The sequence below is a fragment of the Typopeltis vanoorti genome, chromosome 11 (assembly GCF_054136105.1).
Source record: "Typopeltis vanoorti isolate ZY-2024b chromosome 11, IOZ_Tvanoo_1.0, whole genome shotgun sequence".
Classification (NCBI taxonomy): domain Eukaryota; kingdom Metazoa; phylum Arthropoda; class Arachnida; order Uropygi; family Thelyphonidae; genus Typopeltis; species Typopeltis vanoorti.
The window spans coordinates 54322560-54343930 of record NC_143559.1 but is presented as its reverse complement, the minus strand read 5'-3'; the positions used below and the strand labels follow the sequence as shown (position 1 = coordinate 54343930).

At 35.7% G+C, this 21371-nt stretch overlaps 1 protein-coding gene across 3 annotated transcripts in view; it reads right to left on the bottom strand.

Moving 5' to 3' along the window:
• Nucleotides 1-21371, bottom strand: part of LOC150101590 (WD repeat domain-containing protein 83-like) — a 141927-nt gene that overhangs the window by 92355 nt on the left and 28201 nt on the right. For 2 of the 3 annotated variants that reach the window (XM_090400397.1, XM_090400400.1), the window contains exon 3: nucleotides 6537-6649. The exons of the other annotated variant lie outside the window; for it this stretch is intronic. In XM_090400397.1, coding sequence (XP_090256523.1) covers nucleotides 6537-6649 — 113 coding nt within the window. The remainder of the gene's footprint in view (nucleotides 1-6536; nucleotides 6650-21371) is intronic. 3 annotated transcript variants of the gene reach the window in all.

Genomic DNA, 21371 nt, shown 5'->3' with positions numbered 1-21371 from the left:
TACATTAGTACTGTATATGAGTAGTGGGTTAGCAAATGAGAAACTTATTTATATTTGATTTAAAATACTGTATATTGTATTACTTAGGAAACACATATGGGGGAAGACTGTTCCACAATACAACAGTAGCAGGAATGAAGGAGGAAGAAAAGAAACTTGTTCTGTGGGTTTCAAGGTGCACTGTGAAAGGATGTTGAGCAGCAGCTGCACATGTTCCTATGGGCTTAGTACTAAGTGGGGGAATTATTGATGCCATTTCAGATGAACATTTGTCATGGAAACATTAATAGAATACACATACTGCAGAAACCAAATGTCTGTGCAAAAGTGGGAGGAGTGAGTTGCAAAAGATGGGTCATTAATAAGCCTCTTGCTCTCCTCTGTATCGAGTCAAGCATTTTGACGAAGTTCTTAGGGGAGCCCCCCCCACTCCAAATGTGAGAGCAGTATTCAATAGCTGAGTGGATTTATGATTTGTATAAGGTTAACAGCTGTTCAGAGGTGAAGTAACAGGGAGCAAAAGAAATCCCAGTTTTTTAGATGCTGGGGATGCAATGGTTGTGATGTGTTTATGCCAGGAGAGGCTTAATGTCAGGGTAATTCCAAGAAGAGAAATCTCAAATTGTATGGAAATTTGTGTGTTGTCAAAAATAATACTGGGAGAAAATGGTTCTTTTTTGTGAGAAATAAGAAACTGGGTTTTATTAGCATTGAAATTGATGAAGTTCTGAACCCCATTGGAGGATGGCTTGGAGATCAGAACTGAGGGCAGTGGTGGTTGATGTTGTGTAGGTTAAGGTGAGTTGTGTACAGTAAGGTTTATTAAAGGAAAGAGAGAAGTGCAATGTACTGTCATCTGCAAAACTGTATTGGGTTGGAGATCAACTGAAGTAGGTCATTGATATAGAGCAGAAAGAAGCTTAGTGAGAGAATAGAACCTTATGGAATCTCAGCATTAGTTGAATGATGAGAGGATAAGGAATGATCCACCATCACACAGTGTGCATCCAGACAGAAAGCTGTTATCATGCCAACTACAGAAGTCCTGAGATAGACCAAACGATGAAAGTTTGCTTAGTAAGCATTTGTGCCAGACCCAGTCAAAAGCTTTGGCGATATCAACCCCTCGAGATTCACCAAACTTCTCCATGGCAACATATGTGAGCAGACCTCCTGTTGATCAGCAACGCTGAATCCATACTGATGGTCGTTTATTAACTGTGTGCCTTCAAGGTAGTGTAGGAGTTGGGAATTGATGATTTTCTTCATTACTTTAGACAGGACTGAGGTAGCGAGATAGAGCAGTAGTTAAATAGCAGTGATTTGTCACCATTCTTAGAAATGGGTTATATATAGCCCAATTTCCAGGCTGTGGGATAGATACCAGTTTAGTAAGAGTATATACAGGCAAAATGGGATAGGAGTCAGTTCAACCTTCAGCACAACTGGAAGAATGTCATCAAGGCCAGGAGATTTTTTTTGTGTCTAATTTGGAAAATATTTTTCTGATCTCTTTCTGGCAAAAGGATATAGGGGGCATTGTATGTTGGGCATCTGGAATGGTTGGGGGACATTTATCATTGTCAGTTATGCATGCATTGGAAGCAAAGCCAGGAGACTGACTTTTTCTGTGGATGATGATGCAATAGAGCCATTTTGGCATGATAGGGGGTGGGAATAGTGTTGGGCACCAATTGCTTTGGCAAGAGACCAAAAGGCTTAGCTGCCATTTGGAGAGGCTGCTAGTTTCCTGCTTTTTGCTCTTTCAAACTCTGTTGGAAGTCTTGATAGGTTTCTTGCATCTATTTCGGGTTTCAATATAAGCACTAAAGGAGTATGGAGTTCTTAATGTTAACCAGCTATGGTATGTTTGATTTTTCATTTGTACAGCCTTGGCACATCTTTTGGAGAACCAAAGTTTAATTAGGGAATGGCAGTTCAGAGTAGTGTTAGGAATGTATGTTTCCATGCCAGTGAGGATTACTTTGGTGATATGTTCAGTGCATATGTCGGAAGGCCGGAAGTAATAGTCCAATCACGGGAATGAGGCATAGAAGTCATGGAGGCTGTCCCACTTGGCACTGTTGTGTTGTGAATGATCAAAATTTGGATAAAAAATTAATTCATTCAGGATCTAACAAATCTTAATTGTAGGCAGAGAAACTTGTACTTTGGCAAGGAAATAAATATGTATATTATATCTTTAAAGCAGAACTGAAGAAATGTTTAATTTAGAAATGTGAAACTTAACCTATTTTGTACAGAGTCAAAAAGGGGAATTTATATAAAATTATAGTTAAATTAGAATATCCCATTCTATGTAGTGTATGAGAGTAAGCTGAATGTAGGCTGGGGTCCAAAGGTCACGGTTTAGCCATCCAGTATAACTTATGGCCTAAGGAAAGGAGAATTTATATGGAAAGTGAAGCTCAAAAGCATTCTCGGAAAAAAGCTACGCGTGATAGATGAGTGCATTGCAGTAAAAACATAGTGATGAGAGGGCGCCAAAGGAGGTGGTTAGTTCCTGTTTCCTGCGCTCTTGGACGTTGGCTCTCCCTCCACCAATGGGGTGATTCCGGATCAGCCGTAGAAGTCATGGGTCGTCTACCGTAGCTTGTGAGTCAAGGCTAGCTAACTCTTCATAGCAGAGTAGCTAAGCAATATCGAGTAACCGACAATGCAGATGAATGCCAGCAGTACCAGAGAGAGACCAGAGCAGCACATCGCCTTATCAACTCGGGGAGACCAGGCCGTGCAGTCATCATAAGTGACCCTGTGGATGATAGCCTACAAAGGTGCCTTGATGTCTAGACAAGGCTGCTGATAGAACAGAAAGTCATTCCATAGAATGGTAACGTAGAATGTTTGTCTTATTTCCAGTTAGAGATATGAAAGGACTCTATATGTTAATTTATGTGTGTACACTTGATAAAGAACTTTAGAGATTACCACATTTGGCAGTGACCTGTCCTTATTTGAAGAAAGTCTCACAGGAAGGGATCTGTATGCGAATTAACTGTGATATATTGTGAGATATGATTAGTGACTTGAGAGTGATTGAAAATCTAATAATTTAAGCTAGTAATTTGTACATTTTATGGATACTCTGTGGAGCAAGTTATTACTCATGTCCTATTGTGTTAGTAACGATATCTAAATTTTACTAGGATAGTGATTAAGTTAACCATGTGTTTGATATATTTCTCATGTGTAATTCTTAGACCTCAATAAATATGTTTTATTTCATTTACCTGAAATCAGTCTGTCATATGAATTTGAATTGCCACTCATAAAAAAATTACAGAACTTAGCAGGAGGGACACAGGATTATAATTAGAATATATGGGTCATGACTGCATGCAAAAGCAAAGTGAAATAGGTGAATTGAATTAGTGAGTAGAATGAGTTAAGTAAGAGTGTTAGAACATCCATTACTGTGTATTATTCTGAGAGAGCCACCTTGGATATGAGTCTCATCTATCCTCTGTATTGGCTGGCACATCATAATATAAATTTGTCAATATTTAACAGGGAGACTGTCTCAGAAGGTAAAATTAAGGGCTTGGTCCCAAATTTAGACAAAGCCTCTAATGAAAGAAAGAAACACATGTGACTAAACTTAGGACCAGCCTGGACCATAGCTTGATTAAGGAAAAGAGTGTGATAACTGAATTACTGGTTTTGATTGACTAAGTATAACAGAAACCAGAGGAGAAATAACTGTATGATTGAGTGTAGAATCATTAAACATAATGAGGAAAAGTAATGACACAACAGCACTGTTATAATGCCTAACTATTCTTGTATGGGAGTGGCTGTGTAAGCATTGTTGCATGGGGGAGAAGATGAGCACTAGATTGTGGTCAGAATTACCTGGGAGGAAGGGGGTCACTACTTTCACTGCATATTTGGAAGGGTCATTGGTGAAGAAGAGATTTAGGGTGTTTGGGGAGTGGTTCGGGTTATCTGGTATTCTGAGTGGCATGTGATGAAAAATGTTTCAGCATCTCTGCCTGCAAGATCTGTACAACTGGAGGAGGAAAGCCAGTTTGTGTTATGGACATTAAAATCTCCTAGGAGGATGATTTCAGTTGGGCAATTCTAGGTGTTGGGTGGTCTCTCTCTCTCTGGCAAGATATGTCAAAGTGAATGTATGTGCAGATGCCACCCTTGAGTTGAAAGGAGTTAAGGAGCATGTAATTTGGAAGGTTAAGATGAATGGTGTCGAGGCAGGTGAGATTTGAGTTTCTGCCAAAAAGAGTAGGTGGGAATTGGTAGACTGAAGATACTAATGGACACTATTAAGGTTGGAGTTGAGACCACTCAATAGCAATATGCTATTCTCATATTGGTTCAAATATGAGAACCAATAAAAAAAAAAAATATGCTAAATGTGCTGACCTGGTTGGTTGAGTGATTAGTGTACTCACTAACTAGCAGGCTGTAGGTTCATATCCTATCACAGGCAAAGATGTTTAGAAAAAAAAACTTATGTGGAAAATGAGACTATCATATCTTAATGGAGGTCTAAAGTGGCTTGCAAAATTCTGTGTTTGGTCTCTAGAGTAGGATTTCCAAATTATGTAAAAAACAATCATAATAATAATACTAATATAAAACTGAAATATGTTTTAAGTGTTAGCCCACTCATGGTACTAATGTACAATAGACAACCTTTAGTGACTTGGAGTAAACTAAATCAAATAATAGATTTTGACATATTTTACTGTTATACGGTCACCTCTATAAAGCCAGAAAACTCGCTGCAGGAGGTAGTTTTTATGATTCATGTATTAACTCTTATATCTCACTTAAAAACTCATTTATTGTAAAGCACTCAAGTGCTTTCGGCAATACATTCCATTCATTCACCACTCTTCAAGCAAACAAATCTAATCCTCACGTTCTGGTTAACCAAAACATCAAAATAAATTTCATGGGTGAACTCTTATTTCCTGTCATGTCATGTACAGGAAAATTTCTTCAGCATTCAGTGTATAAACCTTTCAATAATTTGTTTCTATCATGTTGCTCTTTGCTGCTAAAATTAAATTGAAATTCACAAAGAGGTTACAGGGAGCTGCCAATAAACCATTTCACTCACTGGCCTCTGGAACCTCTCTGAAGCTTCCACATCCTTAAGAAGGCCAGATCAGATCTGTGCACAGTAGTCCAGATTATCTCTACTTGTCAGTGTGTTCTTCAATATTCAAGAAATCCTTTGAGTTATTTTGCTTACTTTGGCATTATGCCCTCTGAACTTCAATTCCCTGTCAACCATCACTCTAAAATCTCTAGACTCAATTTCCCAAAGTCCAGTTCCAAGCTTGTAATCTTTTCATCCTAACAAGCATAATCTTACATGTTACTGCTGGTAATAATTATCATTTGCACGCATGTGTGCACAAGCACACACCACACACACAGTATTGATATAATCTTGGTGAATCTTTACATCACTGTTATCAGCTACTGCACTCCCTAGTTTTGCATCATTGGCAAGCAATTGGATATTTCCCCTCTAATCATTCCCAATATAATCAGCTGCAAACAGCAGCAGCAGCCCCAATTACAGAACATTGTGACATATATGGCGAGAGTAGAATCCATTCTGTTGGATTCTTCTCTGCCATATACTACTCTTGGATGTCTACCTATTGGCCACCATCATATATCACTAGATTCATATCCACTGCCATTTGTTTCAATTTATGTAACAGGCTTCTTGTGTACAATCTTTTTAAATGCTTTTGAAATGTCTAGCATTATCATGGTGCAGCATTTTTTCTTTATACAACTCAACTCTCAATTTATTATAAAAACTGAGTAAATTTACTCAGGTTTTATAATAAAGTTAGGTTTTGCCTTAGTAATTATTAAGGCAAAACCTACTATTCACAAATTCATGTCACTCCAATGGTGTTGTAATCCCATTCACCTGTTCCAACACCTTAAATACCATTCCTGATATATCATACTACCTCTTTTGCTCTCTTTCTTGAACTATTTTACTCTCTGTCTACTCCTTGAATCTTACCAGAACTATACAAGCTTGCATATTATGAGAAGGCTGTACCTTCTAATAATACACAGGCTCCCATGGCAGCATGCAAACTGGGATTTTATAATAAACTACTCACTTCCATTTCATTTAACTACTCACATGAGTATCTACCCGAATGATATACCCCTGTAAAGTGATTACTCAATGATTCATCTATTCCTTCTGCTACTTTCTCACCTCTCTGACAATTGGTCAGCATTCATTAAAGTTACCCTACTATTATCATTCTTCCTTTTATTTGTGATGCAACAAAAAAATTCTAGGATTCTGTCTGGTCGGCTTGACCTCTCATAATTTGATTGTGCTTTCCTTACTATGCTGGTCGCCCTTTTGGCCTATAATGCTCATAGACTTGTTGATCACTGTTCTCTTTATATTCAAGTTCACATTTTGTTTCAGCTCATTCTGCAAAAATAAAAGAATAAAAATAAGCATTTAAAATGAATTATCACCAACATCTGAAAACATTTACCTGAATGGGATCCTTGCTTTTACTTCTACAATCCCATGCTCGAATTGTACCATCCAATGATCCTGATAAAATTACTGTTGATTCTTCATTAAATTTCAGTGAATTTATTTGACCTATTTGAAATGCAATTATCCCAGTTTTTTTTTTCATTAATAATACATAAAAATAAATGCTAAAGTGAAACCATGTACCTCTGCGCATCTAAATAGAATAATTTCTAACATATTTAAAAATAAGAGATTGTAAAAGTGATGAACAAAAACAGAAAACATTTGATGTCAGAATTCATCAAAGTTATCCTACCATAATCATTTTTCCTTTTATTTACCCCTTCCCCCGACTTTGATCCCAAACATGAAAGGATATTTCACTAAAAGGATTCATATTTCTCATCTACCAAATGGTGTAGCTGAGTGGATAGAATAATTGCTTTCTAACTACAATGCATAGGTTTTCAATCCCACTGTGGCATGGATGTTTGCGACGTCTTTCAAGAATAAATGTATGCCGAATAATGTTCAGTGTCCAGTATGAGATCATCCTGCTACTGAAAGTCCAGAATTATTTCTGTTAATGGTTCTCTGCATCTCAGTTCTAAGAGTTCTACAATGAATATGAAATTAATTATAACTTAAATTACAAGCTTAATTACAATGAAATTAAGTGCTCTAAGTTTGAAAAAACTTAAGAGCACTTAAGCATGACATCAAAGTTTGAAGACTGCTTTGTATGTATGTGTGGAAAGGTATCCCTTTCTAAGCTTTTCTATGCAAATACACACACACAGTGATCTATCATTTATCTGTGTACACTGGAAGGCAATTTGATGTTCTGATAATTGAAGGTTTGGTTAACTGAAGTACAATTATCGTATGTGGTGTTGCATCAGAAGTCAGTTGACATGCAAGGGTCGGTTGAGTGAAGGATCATGAAGGTTTTTAAATTTATTATTATAAAAACAAATTATAATCAGGGCTACATAAATACACTCACTCACTCACCCTTGGTGAGGATTATACCAGCTGTTGAGTAGCTGCAGACTGAACAAAACAGAATATTTTTAGTTAATAAAAAATAACTTTCTAAAATATCTTTTTAACTTTAAAAAACAAAAATGTATTGTCACTATTCAGTTTATGGAACTTCTGATTTATTGAGATGTCATTAGAACAATGGAAAATCTTGGGCAAGTATATTTTTTTGAGTGGTGAGTAGGATTTTGCAGAATTTGTTGAGCCCTTATAATTATAAAAACAATTATAAATTTAAAAAATATATCATACTTTTAGGTATGTTCAGACAGCTTCTTAATAAATAGAAATTACCAAAATGAGATTATTATTAATTTGAATTTTATACATGAGATGGATTATGAAGTTTGAACATACCTAAATATTTCAGAAGTGAGGCTGATATTACATTTGGTACTGAATTTAAATATGTTCCAAAACCAGTATTAGATTTGAAATAATTCAGAATTTCTCATTGTGCATAAATAATTAGATACTGGAAAGAAAATAATACTCATAACATTTTTAGAGCATCTGGCCTAAAAGAATACAAAGAAAATGTAAGAGAGCTAAGCTATGTGTAAATCAGCTAAATTAGCAAAAGAAACAGGAAACGTTTTGTGAGAATATAGAAAATAAATATCAGGAAAGTCGCAAAAATATTCTGGAGGCCATTGAAAAAGCTCAGAAATGGAAAAAAGAGTACTATAAAAGGAATCAAAGATCATAATGATGACATGAAAACCAAAGATAAGGATATCCTAGATGTCTGGAGATTATTTTGAAAGACTAAAATGAAACAAGCAGTGACAAAAACTATACTAAAAAATTTTCAAGGGAAAAATCTATTGAAAACTTGTAATGTGGAAAGGCAGCCTGAGGGGGGAAAAAAAAAAAAAAATCAGCTAACATCTTTTTATTCCTGTATAGGTGAAGCCATTCTAGCTCAATCTAGCTTTTGGAGACTGAGTGGGCAATTCAATCTCCACTGGTACCCAATCAGAGATAGCTAGCCCCAAGCTATCACAAATTAAGCTACACACATCAACAAGTGCCACCATCTCGTGGCCCCCTAACCCTAATACAATATATTTAATGTCTGAAATAACGTGGGTTCTACAGTCGATTTTCGATGTTTGCCAGTGCCAGAGATCAACTAACTTGGGAAACTGTTGAAAAAAGGTTTAGAAAAATTTCCTCTAGTCATCGACTAGATTCGAAAGCAAATCTTCCTTTGTGCAGTCAAGTACTGTGGTGCTCAGTGGATGTGCAAAAGCCACATCCACTGAGCTACACCAGAAATGCTGAAGTATGGAGGTATAAAATTTTTTCAGTGGCTGCATTGAATAATTTAGGGAGTCTGGTGAGAAGGTCGAATTCTAGATGACTGGAGTAGATCTCTCGTAGTTCCTATCTGTTAAAAAGGGAATAAAGCTGAATGTGAGAATTATAGAGAAATTTCTCTACTAAGTGTTCCATGTAAGATTTATGCAAGCATACTTGAAGGTGAGAAAGACTGGAAGAGAAACTTGAAGAGCAAACTGGGTTCAGGCCAAATAGAGGTTGCCAAGATCAGATTTTCACTTTACAACAAACAGTTGAGAAATCAGCTGGGAATATGACAAAGATCTGTAATAAGTTTTGTAGATGTAGATATGGAAAAGGCAAACAAGGTGCCCAGAGAAACACTACAATTATATGGATATGTGGAACATTATGCAGAGCAATACACAGTCTCTATTTAAGTTGTCAGTCATCAGTTAGAATTGAAAGAAATACAAGATGGTTTGATGTAAAATCAGGTGTAAGATAAGGATGTACATTATCTCCACTCTTATTCATCATCTATATCAGGATTTCTCAAACTGTGTTCCGCAGAAGGTGAATAGGTGTTCCATGAGAAGTTCTGGAATTTGTCATTTTAGGTTTCTAAGCATTTTTCATGAATAAATATTTTATAGTGGAAATATTCTGAGGAGAATAATATTCGTGAATATGTCGAAAAGCTCAGACCCAGAACGCCTAATAACATCTGCGTATCGTTAATTTTCACACATCGAAACCTTTCAACATTTGGGAAAGGGAATACTGCTGTTTATGACCGGTCATGAAAATTGCCTGCCGATTACAACAATGGGTGGCATATTCTCAAAACTGAACAAACATCTGAGTTGAAAATGTCAGTGATCAATCAGCAAGGAAGTATAAAGAAAATTTTTCTACTGAGATTGAAGATGAAGGTAGTCTGTATCCGGTTCTCAAATCTAGTAATACTGAATACTTTCTTCGCAAGTTCGTATTGCAGTGTGTAAGTGCTTGTTCTGAAACCGGAGTGCAGTTATTTTTTTAAAAGTAATAGGAATACAGATTTAAATTCTAATATGAATAAGAGACAAGGCGCTTTGTTTAATTTTGGTATTAAGAAATCTCTTATTGAAGGTGTTTGTGATGGAACAGATAGTGAGTCATCCACCTCAAGCTTACAAAGATCTCCAAGATGTACAAAAGGAAAACTACCAGCACACAGGAGAAAAAGTCTGCATTCACTTGTAAGTACTTATAATAATATTATAAATTTTTGGTGATCAGAATGGGATATGTCAATGAAAATCAGCACAAATTAATTTAATGATGGTTTAATTAATGTTTAATTAATTATTAATTAATAAAAAATTAGCTAAATTACCATTTTATTATTAATTAATACATTACAAAATAACCAAGCATTCCATGAACATTTCAGGATTTGTGAAGTGTTCCGTCGTAGAAAAAGTTTGAGAAACCCTGATCTATATGGTTCACATTATGAAAGAAAGTGGCATTAGACCTGATGTCAGAATTGGAGATATGAAATTTAGTTCTTTGCTCTATACAGATGATGTACTCCTAAACACATCTAGTGCAAGTCTCCAGGATTCTCTAAATTGAATAACAGTTGTTACAAATTTGGCATGAAAATTATCAATAAAATGATGAAGAATATGAAAATAGGCATGAACATAGAAAACTTCAACTGCATTTTGAATAGAGATCCTATAGTAAAATATTTCAGTTATGCGCAATTTTTAGTGAAGTGGCAAATTAAATTTGGAAATAGACAGCAGAATAAGCAAAACTGATAATGGTGGATAGTCAGCTGAATAAAAATATATAGAATACAAGAAATTAGCCAAAACACCAAACTAAGTTTTAAGTTATGGATCTGAGAGTTGGGTTAGAAATAAAGCACTTGATAAAAGATTAGCGACCACAGATATGAGAGTGAGCCGATAGCATTAATGGCAGAATCATATTAAAGATATTAGAAAGGAACTCAACATCATTAGCATTCAAGAATGTGTCAGCAGAGCTAATCTAAGGTGGTATGGTATGGCCACTTAAATAGAATTGAATAGGAAAAATCAGCAACAGGTTTGATGCCAAGATGGCATTAAAGAGACCCAGAGGAAGACCAGAGTCTAAGTGGATTGATTCAGTCAGAAGCACAAAATGTGAGATACAACAATATTGGAGTGCTCGCAAGTAATAGGCTAATTTGGAGGAAAAATTGTAATTGTTAATAGGAGATGAATAATAATGTAAACTCAATCAAGTAGTGCTGTCATAGTAACCTGGGCATCCCCATGAGGGTACATATCAAGAAATAGATTTTTTTTTTTTTAATTTTGATTATTATTTTTTTTTTTTTTACTTTTATGTTTATGCTGCCATGTGGTTTGCAGATAAGTGTAGTCAATTCTATACTTAATTTTTTAATAACTAAAAAAAAATCTAAAGGAAGTTTTAAATCAAAATGTATGCATCACTTGGCATGTATCAAGTGACAATCTGTAATGGTCAAAATTTGGTTTACAGCATGACTGCATTTCAGCCACGTAGTTTGAATTGTTTGCATTAAAAGTTTAAATTCAAATAGTTCAAACCATGCAGCTAGAATGCTATTTTATTTAATTCAAAAATTTTAATTTCATAATTTTTTCCTACTGTATGTATTTGTATAACTAAAAATGTATTTAATGAGTTAAAAAAAAAATTAAGGCTGAGAGGATCCAGAAGATGGAAAATTAAATATTAAAACAGACAGAATTAGCAACACTTATTTATTGAATACTGGTAAGAAATCAACTCAATAAATTTATATGAGTAAGAAGAAATTAGTCAAAAGAATAAATTAGCTGCTATACAAGACAGTCTTCTTCTTCAGCTTTGTTCCTACTGTAGATCTTTCTTGTCAAGTAGGATCACTGCAGCAGATCAATCAGCTCTACTCAGTTATGTCCAAGGCCATTTTCTCCTCTAGTCTGAGGTCCCCCCCCTCAAGCTGTCCCCCTCTTGAGCATCATTGTTTAGGTCTCCTCTTACTTCCTTTGCCTGGTGATTCACCTCCAGCACTCTGCTTTCCACATAGCATTTATCTTGCTGCATAACATGACCAAAGCACCTGTCTTGATTCCCTAATTTTTCCAGATAGTTGGATAAGCTTCATTGTTCCCCTGATCAGCGAGTTTCTGCTCTTGTCTAATCTTGTTACACCACTTGCAAGTCTCAACATTCTCATTTCAATGATGTCCATTCTCTTCTTCCATCTCTTGGTCACCTGCCAGGTCTCACTGCTATACATCAGTGCAGGTCTTACTACTATTTTGTAGATCTTCCTTGTTAAGTTGCTAGACACTTTGTCTCACACAAGACACCTGAAACATTTTTTCCAGTTTATCCATCCTGACTGGATCCTCCTATTGAGTTCTGAGTCCAGGTATCCATTACTTTGGACATATGATCCTAGACACTTGTAGCATGCCTGTGCTCTGCAGTGTCATACTTCCTGCTACTTCACTACAACACATGTATTCTGTTTTATTTCTACTAATCCTCAAACCACTGAATTCCACCAAAGCTTTTCTCTACTGTTAAAGATTTTCTTCTGCTTCCTGCTCAGACTTTGCATTAATACTGTTATACAAGACAGTATTCAAACCAATTTTAACTTCTGGATCTGAGAGTTAAGTTAGTAATAAAACACTTGATCAAAAACTGGAGACCACACAAGAGTTACAAGAAAGATTATGGAATGAACAGATGGCATTCAATGGCAGAATGATATTAAAAATTAGAATATTAGCAAAGAACCTTTTATTGTTAGCATTCAGGAGTATGTGAGCAGAGCTGACCTCAGGTAGTATGGTAAGTTAAACAGAATAGCAGAGGAAAAATTAGCAAAAGTTTTTTTTTTCCCTCTCACCAGGAGGACAGAAAAAAGACTCAGAGGATGACCAAGATCTAGGTGGACTAACATGTGCTGTATAGAAAAAGCCACCAAATACATGAGACGGGAAAAGCAGATGGAGTATATGATATTTCACCAGAAATGCTCAAATATGTAGATAAGTTTTTCAGGAACTACACTGAATAATTCAGAAGTCTTAGTCAAAGGGATAAAATTCAAGATCACTGGAGTAAAACTCATAATTACATAATAAAAATGAAAATAAATAAAATGAAAATGTAAAAGATAGAGGCTTCTGCAGATTAATAAAAAAAAAATAATAATAATAATAAAAAATACAAAATATTTATATGCCATTAACTAGGAAATTTTGTGCTGATAGTTGTTTTCAAATAGAAACTGGCTCCTATAAATTTGAAATTGTACAGTTTTACATACTTTTGATCAAGGGTATAAAATAATATCAGTATTCAGATTCAAAACTGTATTCACTCCACAAACAGATGTTGTCACATACATAAGGAAAAGTAGTATTTGATCTCAATGAAAACAAAAATGATAAATGTACAAAGTATAGCAATGTACAGTAGATTCCCATTTAAGCGACTGTCTCAATTATGCAAAGTTTCATGTTAATAATTAAAATATAAAAAGACAAACTAACATTTCATTGAGCAGCAAATCATTCATTCAAATTAGCTATAATAACAAAATATGTATACGAAGGTGGGGCTGAAAAGTTCTGAAACACCTAGAATAAAAATGATATTAAAGTAACTGATATAATCACAAGAAAGAACATATCTTAAAACCCTTTAACACCCATTTTTCATCAAATTGTAACAATTTCTTTTTCTTTTAGAATATACAAGAAGACATGTCAGAGGTTTTGAAAAAATTCGAAGACAACTCAATGTCTTCAAATTTCTCCATATGCAAAAGCTCTCAGCAAAGTAGGTCCCCAAATGTTTGAATGCTGACAAAAAGAGAGAATGTGTGCTGCTATCTCAAGAAATTTTGGATCATTTTGAGAGGTCAAGTGCAAATATTTTTGCTCATATGTGACTGTTGATAAAACATGGCTTCATCATGATGACCCAGAGACCAAATTACAGTCGATGGAATGGAGACACAAAGGTTCTCCATGATCAAAGAAGTTCTGAACCCAAAAGTAAGCAGGGAAGATTTTTGCCATTGTCTTTTGGGATATGGATGGTGTAATCCTTACCAAATACCTAAAATATATAAGTGAAACTGTTACAGCAGCAGTTTATTCGACAGGTCTGAAGGAAAAACACCATGGGAAACTGAGCAGAGGCCTGCCGGTTTTGCAGGGAAATGCACCTGCTCACAAATCCCAACAGACAATATGCACCTTGGGCTGTTGATGTCTGTCTCACCCACCCTATTTGCCAGACCTGGTCCCATCTGACTATTTCCTATTCCCAAATTTAAAGAAATACTTGAAAGGAACAAAACTTACCATAGATGAAGTCATATTTGCATCTGAGGATTGGTTTGTGCAACAAGGGAAAGATTTTTTTTCTCAAAGGATTGCAAATGATGCAGCAGCGTTGTAGCAAGTGCATAACACTTCATGGGGAATATGTAAAATAATGTGTAAGTTACATGGCTCTACCTCAATTCCCTCATGGTGATTATCATCACAACTTTTCAGCTCACTCTTGTGTGTGTGTAAATTTCCCCATTGTCAATATCAACAGAGACAATGGCCTGTTGTCCTTAGTCTTTGATTGTAATCCTATTTAAAATCATCATGACTTAGCTTCTCAGCTAGCTCCTCTGACTTCTTTTTTAATATTAGACCAGTGATGCACATTTCTCATCCAATTATAATGGAGAACCATTGATATAGGGCATCCTCAATGTCAGGATGCTTACCTTCACACGCTTCCGTTTTTGAAATGTTCCCTATATTCTCAGAACATGTTGTTCTCGCAGTTTATCTTGCAGTTGTAGCGATCATAGATTTGGGTACTCCAACCTTTGATTTGGTCTAGTATAGTTCGCCCACCATTTCTAGATCCCTTCTTGGCTTGGTGCCAAGAATGGTCGATTCATGCTGAAGGGGAGAAAGAAATGAAGGATGTACGAATTGGTCACGTGCTTTCTTGTCTGTCGCTGTACTAGTACTAGCTTGATTTTTGTTGTTCTCTTTTTGCATTATTTTTTTATTATTAATTTGTATGATGGATCCAGTACAGTCAACAAGTTCTATTGTTACACGTTTCAGTAGCTCTTTCAAAAGAATATTGAATAATGTGCTGACATTCTGCGAAAAAGAATCGTAAGAAGGACGTCTTCTTGTTCCCCTTTCTCAAGTCATAAAACGTGCAAGTGCAATTGCGGGCGTATCGGGGTTGACTGTTAAAAGAATTCGTAGGGAATCAAAAGGTGAAGGTAAGCCAATATTTAAATCTCCTAAAAAAAGCGCCAGAGAAAGAAAACCATCGAAACCGTAGCTTTGAATGATTTTGATGTAGCTGTTATAAGAAGAACTATTCACGAATTTTACGTGGTCGAGAAAAGAGTGCCAACTGTTCCGAAATCGATTCCTGTGCTTAAAGAAAAAATTAATTTTCCTTGGAAAAGAGAAACTTTAAGGAAAATACTTCATTAAATCGGATTTTGTTTTAAAAAGTCCCAGAATAAAAGGAAACTTATCATGGAGCAAACTGACATTGTTTTATGTAGAACGCAGTATTTGCACGTATTAACACTCTACGCACATTTTTCCAACTGTTATACAAGCAAAATAGTTACACTTTAAAAACAGCAATGTTCGTAAAAGAAAAGCTAAATTTTCCGACCTGTAATAATAAACAAACTCAGTTTGTTTATTATTACATTCCAGAAGACAGACTGATTACCCGATTATCGGAATGGATTCTCCTTTTTCTGACATGCGCAGAAGTATCGAGGGACCTCAAATCGGTGGGCGAACTATAAATTGATTTTTTGTGCTAGTGACAAATCTTTATGTAGTACCTCGGTGAGGGAAATTTTATAAAATTTTATAAAATTAAATTTAAAATTTTATAAAATTAAAATTAAAAAGATAATTATCCAAAAACTGAGCACTGAAAAATATTTACATGTTTCTGATTAGGTATTGGCTCAGAATTTATTTATTTAGCATATAGGAAAAAATACAAGTAATTATTGAACAAAACTATCTAGCTGATAGCACTGTCTAGGAGTAAATGAAAATTCCTGAGGCCTCCAGGTCAGGAGTATATGAGGCAGTCATTAATGATATGATGCTATGATGCACAGTCTACACAACACCACACACACACACAAAAAGGAGACTAAAATTCCCCATCTAATAAGTGGGCACAGTGGCCTTGTCTAGTCCAAAATCTGTTTACCTGACCCCAGAGGTGTCAGGGTAGATTGAATCCTTGTGGTTTGATAGTTGGATGTACTTGTTTGTAGTTAATTCCAACGTCTTCTCCACCAGTCCTGGGGACTATCATCTGGTAATTCTATAAGCCATATGGGAGATCTGGAGGCAGTGTGGTGCACTAGAGATGAAGAAATATCTTGATAAATAGGAAGATGTTATTTCTGATTTTCTTGATGATAGCTTCTTTTCTTCTGAAGCATGGAGGAGTGATGTGGGAAAAAACAGGTAACTATGGGAGAGGAGTAGATCTTAGGGTACTGGAGATGGTTCTCATTATGTTAAGCTGTGTGTTCACAAGTCATGTGGTTACTTCAGTTCCAAACTAGTGAACAATACTCTGCCACTGGGAATACTAGAGAGGGCAGTTGCAAGAGCTTGTTTATGATGTTCCTAGAAGATATCATTAACTTAGTTTTTTCCAAATGTTTTCAGTATGAACAAGGGTTACTTTCATGGATTAGTCCTGTTGCAGAAATTTATTTTTAGTTTTCTATGAGCCTTGTTGTTATTTATTTAGGTGGAAATCAGAAACAACAGTTTTCCTGGGATTAGGAGGTAGTCCCATTATGCTTTCAAAATAATTTTGTAGTGAGCTCAGATCTCTGCTCAGTATTTCCTCAAGAACTTGGAAGGTACAGTCTTGGGTTGAATAACCATGTTGTCATCAGCATGGATAAACTTCGACTAGATATTGGAGGAGTATCGCTTGTATACAGGTTGAATAAAGCTGGAGGACAAGGACATATCCTTGTGGCAATCCATCCTGTATGATAAATGTTCTGTTGTTTTGTGAATTCAGATGACTCTTTATTTTTCTATTGGAGAGCATTTGTTCTAGTAATTTTAGAGTTTTTTGCCTGCTTGTTGGTTGAAACTGGAGAAGGGGAGCCAATATGAGTTGTGGACGTTGAAGTCCCCCAGATGGATGACCTCACTATTGGGATATTTCCACAGCAGAAAGTGAAGCTTGAGAGAGAGAGAGAGAGAGAGAGAGACTAAAATATAGAGCAAAATGTCTTTATTTTGAAATAAATAAGATACTATAATTATGGATCCATTTCTATTTTATGGCCAGATGTAGAAAAACTTAAGTTTTGAAAATTTACTAGAGGGCTTATGAGAAAGTTATGTTTTCATAAGCTGTGGTAATTTTTTTTACATTTAGCTATAAAATATGGATGGATCCATAATATTCAACTTTCAGTATCTTACCAATGCCAACTGAAGCCTCCAGGTTCTATTTTTAATATTTGACAGTTTTATTATATTTACAGAAAGCAAAAAATTTTATACACACACTGTCCGACCATAGATGCGAGACCCTTCGACACTTCTGCACATGGCAGAAGAAGCCGAATCCATTCCAATAATAAGGTAATCTATGGTTTCGTGGGATGAGTGTTTATTATTATATGTCGGAAAATTAGCTTTTCTTTTATGAAATACATGCAAAATAGTTACCACTTTAGAAACTAGTTTCTAAAGTGGTAACTATTTTGCATGTACAACAGTTGGAAAATTTTACGTATAAAGCACGTGATTTTGCATGCTGGTGATGAATTCCTACATTGCCTTATTCCTTTCTCCCCTTTAAAATGAATTGACTCTTCTTGGCAATCTGCCAGCCAGGGATCTGGCATCTGTGGTCAGATAACACACACAATATGTCTTTCACATGTTCCTCTATACATAGTTTAATTGATTTTTCTGGCTGACCAAAATATGGCACACTGCAGTTACACTAAAGGTGGTAAATGCCTGGATATTTTAAGCTGTCAAGTTTAGGTTTTGCTGTACCAAGTAAGGAACAAAGTTTGGTTAGAAGAGTGAAAGTGCATATTTTGTTTTTTGAGAATTTTGGCTAATATTGGGGAAATGGAGCTAATATATGGAAGAGATAAAACCTTTTACATCATTATCTTCAATACAGGTGGTGGAGTAAACAGCAGCTTATGAATAGCCTGCTTACGATAACCATGCTGCTTCTGAAAGGTTGTTATAAGAAACTTTAGAAGTCCAATGACAGCAGAAGAAATGAAGCCTAGAGTAGTTGAGAAGGACAGAGATGAAAGCATCTGAGGCTTATCTGGTATAAGACAGATGCCAACAAAATGAAATATATAGTTCGTTGCTGCCATATCCCAGAGGATACAAAGGAAAATGTGGATGCCATGCATTGGCAAATTAATGCAGGGCAAATAATTGTTATGAGGAACTTCAACTATTGGCATATAGACTGGAAGGAGGAAAATCATATGGAAGGAAGAAAATGGCTGCTGGATCTTGTGATGGCATAAGAGAACATGTTAAAACCAAAACAGGCCACATGGACTCTGGCTGAAGAGAGTGATCATGCAGTCTTGACTTGGAAGACTACCAGACATGCAGAAGTTTCAGTTAAGAAGGGTATATGTGGAATTACAGAGTAAAGATGAGAAACCAGCTTGATGCAGTTCCATGGCATAAGAATCTGGAGGAAAAATATTGGTAGTGTATGGGGAAATAATCAAGGAATGTTTGCAGAATGCAGTATCTGTACATCCAGTGTCAGGAGGATAAATCAAGTTGCATGGATGAGTAGCATTATTAAGCAGGAACTGCAAAAAAATTTGGATGGTATTATAAAGAATTAAAGATCAGTAAGGTCATGAGGGAGGTAAAAATCCAAGTCACACCTCCTCGTGGTGCCCCTGGAGACCCTGGGTAAATTCCCATTAGGCTAACGTGACTGGTAAAACATATCAGGGCCAATCACCCAATATGTGGTTATTAAATGATTACAAAAGGAAACGAGATAATATAAGCTACTTCCACACAGACTTGTGCCTCAACTGCTGATACAGTTACTATGCATACCAAGGATCAAAGCCTTGCAGGAAGTTCTTGGTTGAATAAAGGTAGTAAAGGAAAGAAGTGTGATCAAATTAAATTATGGAAATCTAATCTCATCTTCTCAACATATAACATATAGACATTCAAGAAAACTGGAAAATTTTTTGAGCTACTTAGAGGAGCAGAAAAAGTCAACATAGGCATATGTATACAAGAACATAGATGGAGAACTGACAATCATGAAATGAATGAAACATCGTCAGCTGACAAAAAAAAAAAATGGAGATTTATTTATAACTCAGCAAACAATGATGGTACTGGAGGGGTTGGAATAATGCTCAAGAAGGAACTAGCAGAAAAAGTAACATCAACTGAAAAAGTGTCTGAAAGAATTCTCCTCATAACCATAAGTACCAACCCAAAACTGACAATAATATCCACATATGCTCCTACAGAATGTGCTCCACTAGAAGACAAAGACACCTATTATAAAGATCTTTCTGAAACTGTCATAAACATCCCAGTTCACAATGTCACACTCATTGGTGGTGATTTTAATGCCCAAATTGGTAAAGACATTGCCAATACTACTAAAAACATGAGTAAATACACTTATCATGAAACCACAAATAACAATGGACATTCTCTTATGAACTTCTGCAATAGCCATAACATGGTAATCACCAAATCAAATTTCCCCATCCAAAAGGATGACTATAGACCTGGGAACATCCAAATGGTTCTCATTCCCAAATAGACCACATACTAATCAATGGAAAGTGAATCAGATCAATCAAGAACTGTCGATCATATAACACGGTTGACCTAAACTCTGACCACAGAATAATCAATGCCCATTAAACTTTCACTAAAAGCTGCTAAAAATAACAAGCCTAAAAAGAAACAATACAACTGGGATAAACTAAATAACCCACAAATTGCATATAATAAATTTAGTTTAATCCTTTATCCAAGTGTGAGCAAACAAAGTTTGCACCTGAAAGTATCTTCAGGACTGGGGTAAGGTAGTGCAACACCAGGACGACTCCTTGCAAAGGTGGAGCAAGCTACTTTACCCTACCTTACCAAACTACCTTACCCCAGTCCTGAAGATACTTTCAGGCGCAAACTTTGTTTGCTCATACTTGGATAAAGGATTAAACTAAATTTATTATATTCTAACCAAGTGAAAAATAAACTTTCAACATCTTTCTCTAAATCCAGAGTAATTTATTAAAAAGGTGGCACACCATTTGGCAACTCCTATAGGTAGAGATGACTTTGCTAATGCTTCTGGCTGGTATCTCCACTTGGGCCTGGCTCCCACTGAAGAGACCTCAATAAAGGTTGAAACTAGTCTGGGCAGTGGCCCTTCCCTTAATGCATAACATTAGACATATCCGCAAGGAGATGTGTTTTGCATTATGGGAGATACTGAGATAGGAGTGTTAGTATCTTGCTCCACCTTTGCAAGGAGTCGTCCTGGTGTTGCACTACCTTACCCCAGTCCTGAAGATACTTTCAGGCGCAAACTTTGTTTGCACACACTTGGATAAAGGATTAAACTAAATTTATTATATTCTAACCAAGTGAAAAATAAACTTTCAACCACAAATTGCAGCATCTTCCCACAGCACATTAGAAGACAATATGGAACACATTCTTAAAGATCCAGTTAATGAAAAGTATAAGGGTATCATTGAAGCAATAAACATAACATCAAACAAAATTCTTGGAAACAGCAACAAAAAAGACTCTGAAAAATGGATTATCCCTGAAACTTAAAAATATATAGATGAAAAAAATAAAGCAAGGAAACTCTACCGCTTAAACAGGAATGAAATAAATAAAGATAAACTAGACATTTTAAATAACAAGGTCAATGAACTAATGACCAGAGACAAAGAAAATCAAATAAATAAATATTGCAAGGAACTTGAAAATTATAATAAAACTGGGGATACTAGAAACACTTTTCAAATGATAAATTATATCTGTCACCATAAAACAAAAAGAAGTGGAAATATTGCCACACATGACAAAAATGGTAGACAGCAATCAGTAAATTCGAACTTGATGAAAGAATGGAAAAACTACTTTCAAGAATTACTGAATGTTGATAATCCCCAACATTCAAGTCAGCTAGCAGACCTGCATCTAAACACCACTCTACCAATAAATTGTGAAGACTTCACTGAAAAGGAACTAAAAATAGCAATAGATCAAATTGCTATTTTTAGCAGGAAAGTCACCAGGGATTGATGGAATTAGAGTAGAAGCTTTCAAAAATGCTGGGCATAATACATATTCCAATCTCCTTGCCATAATGAATCAAG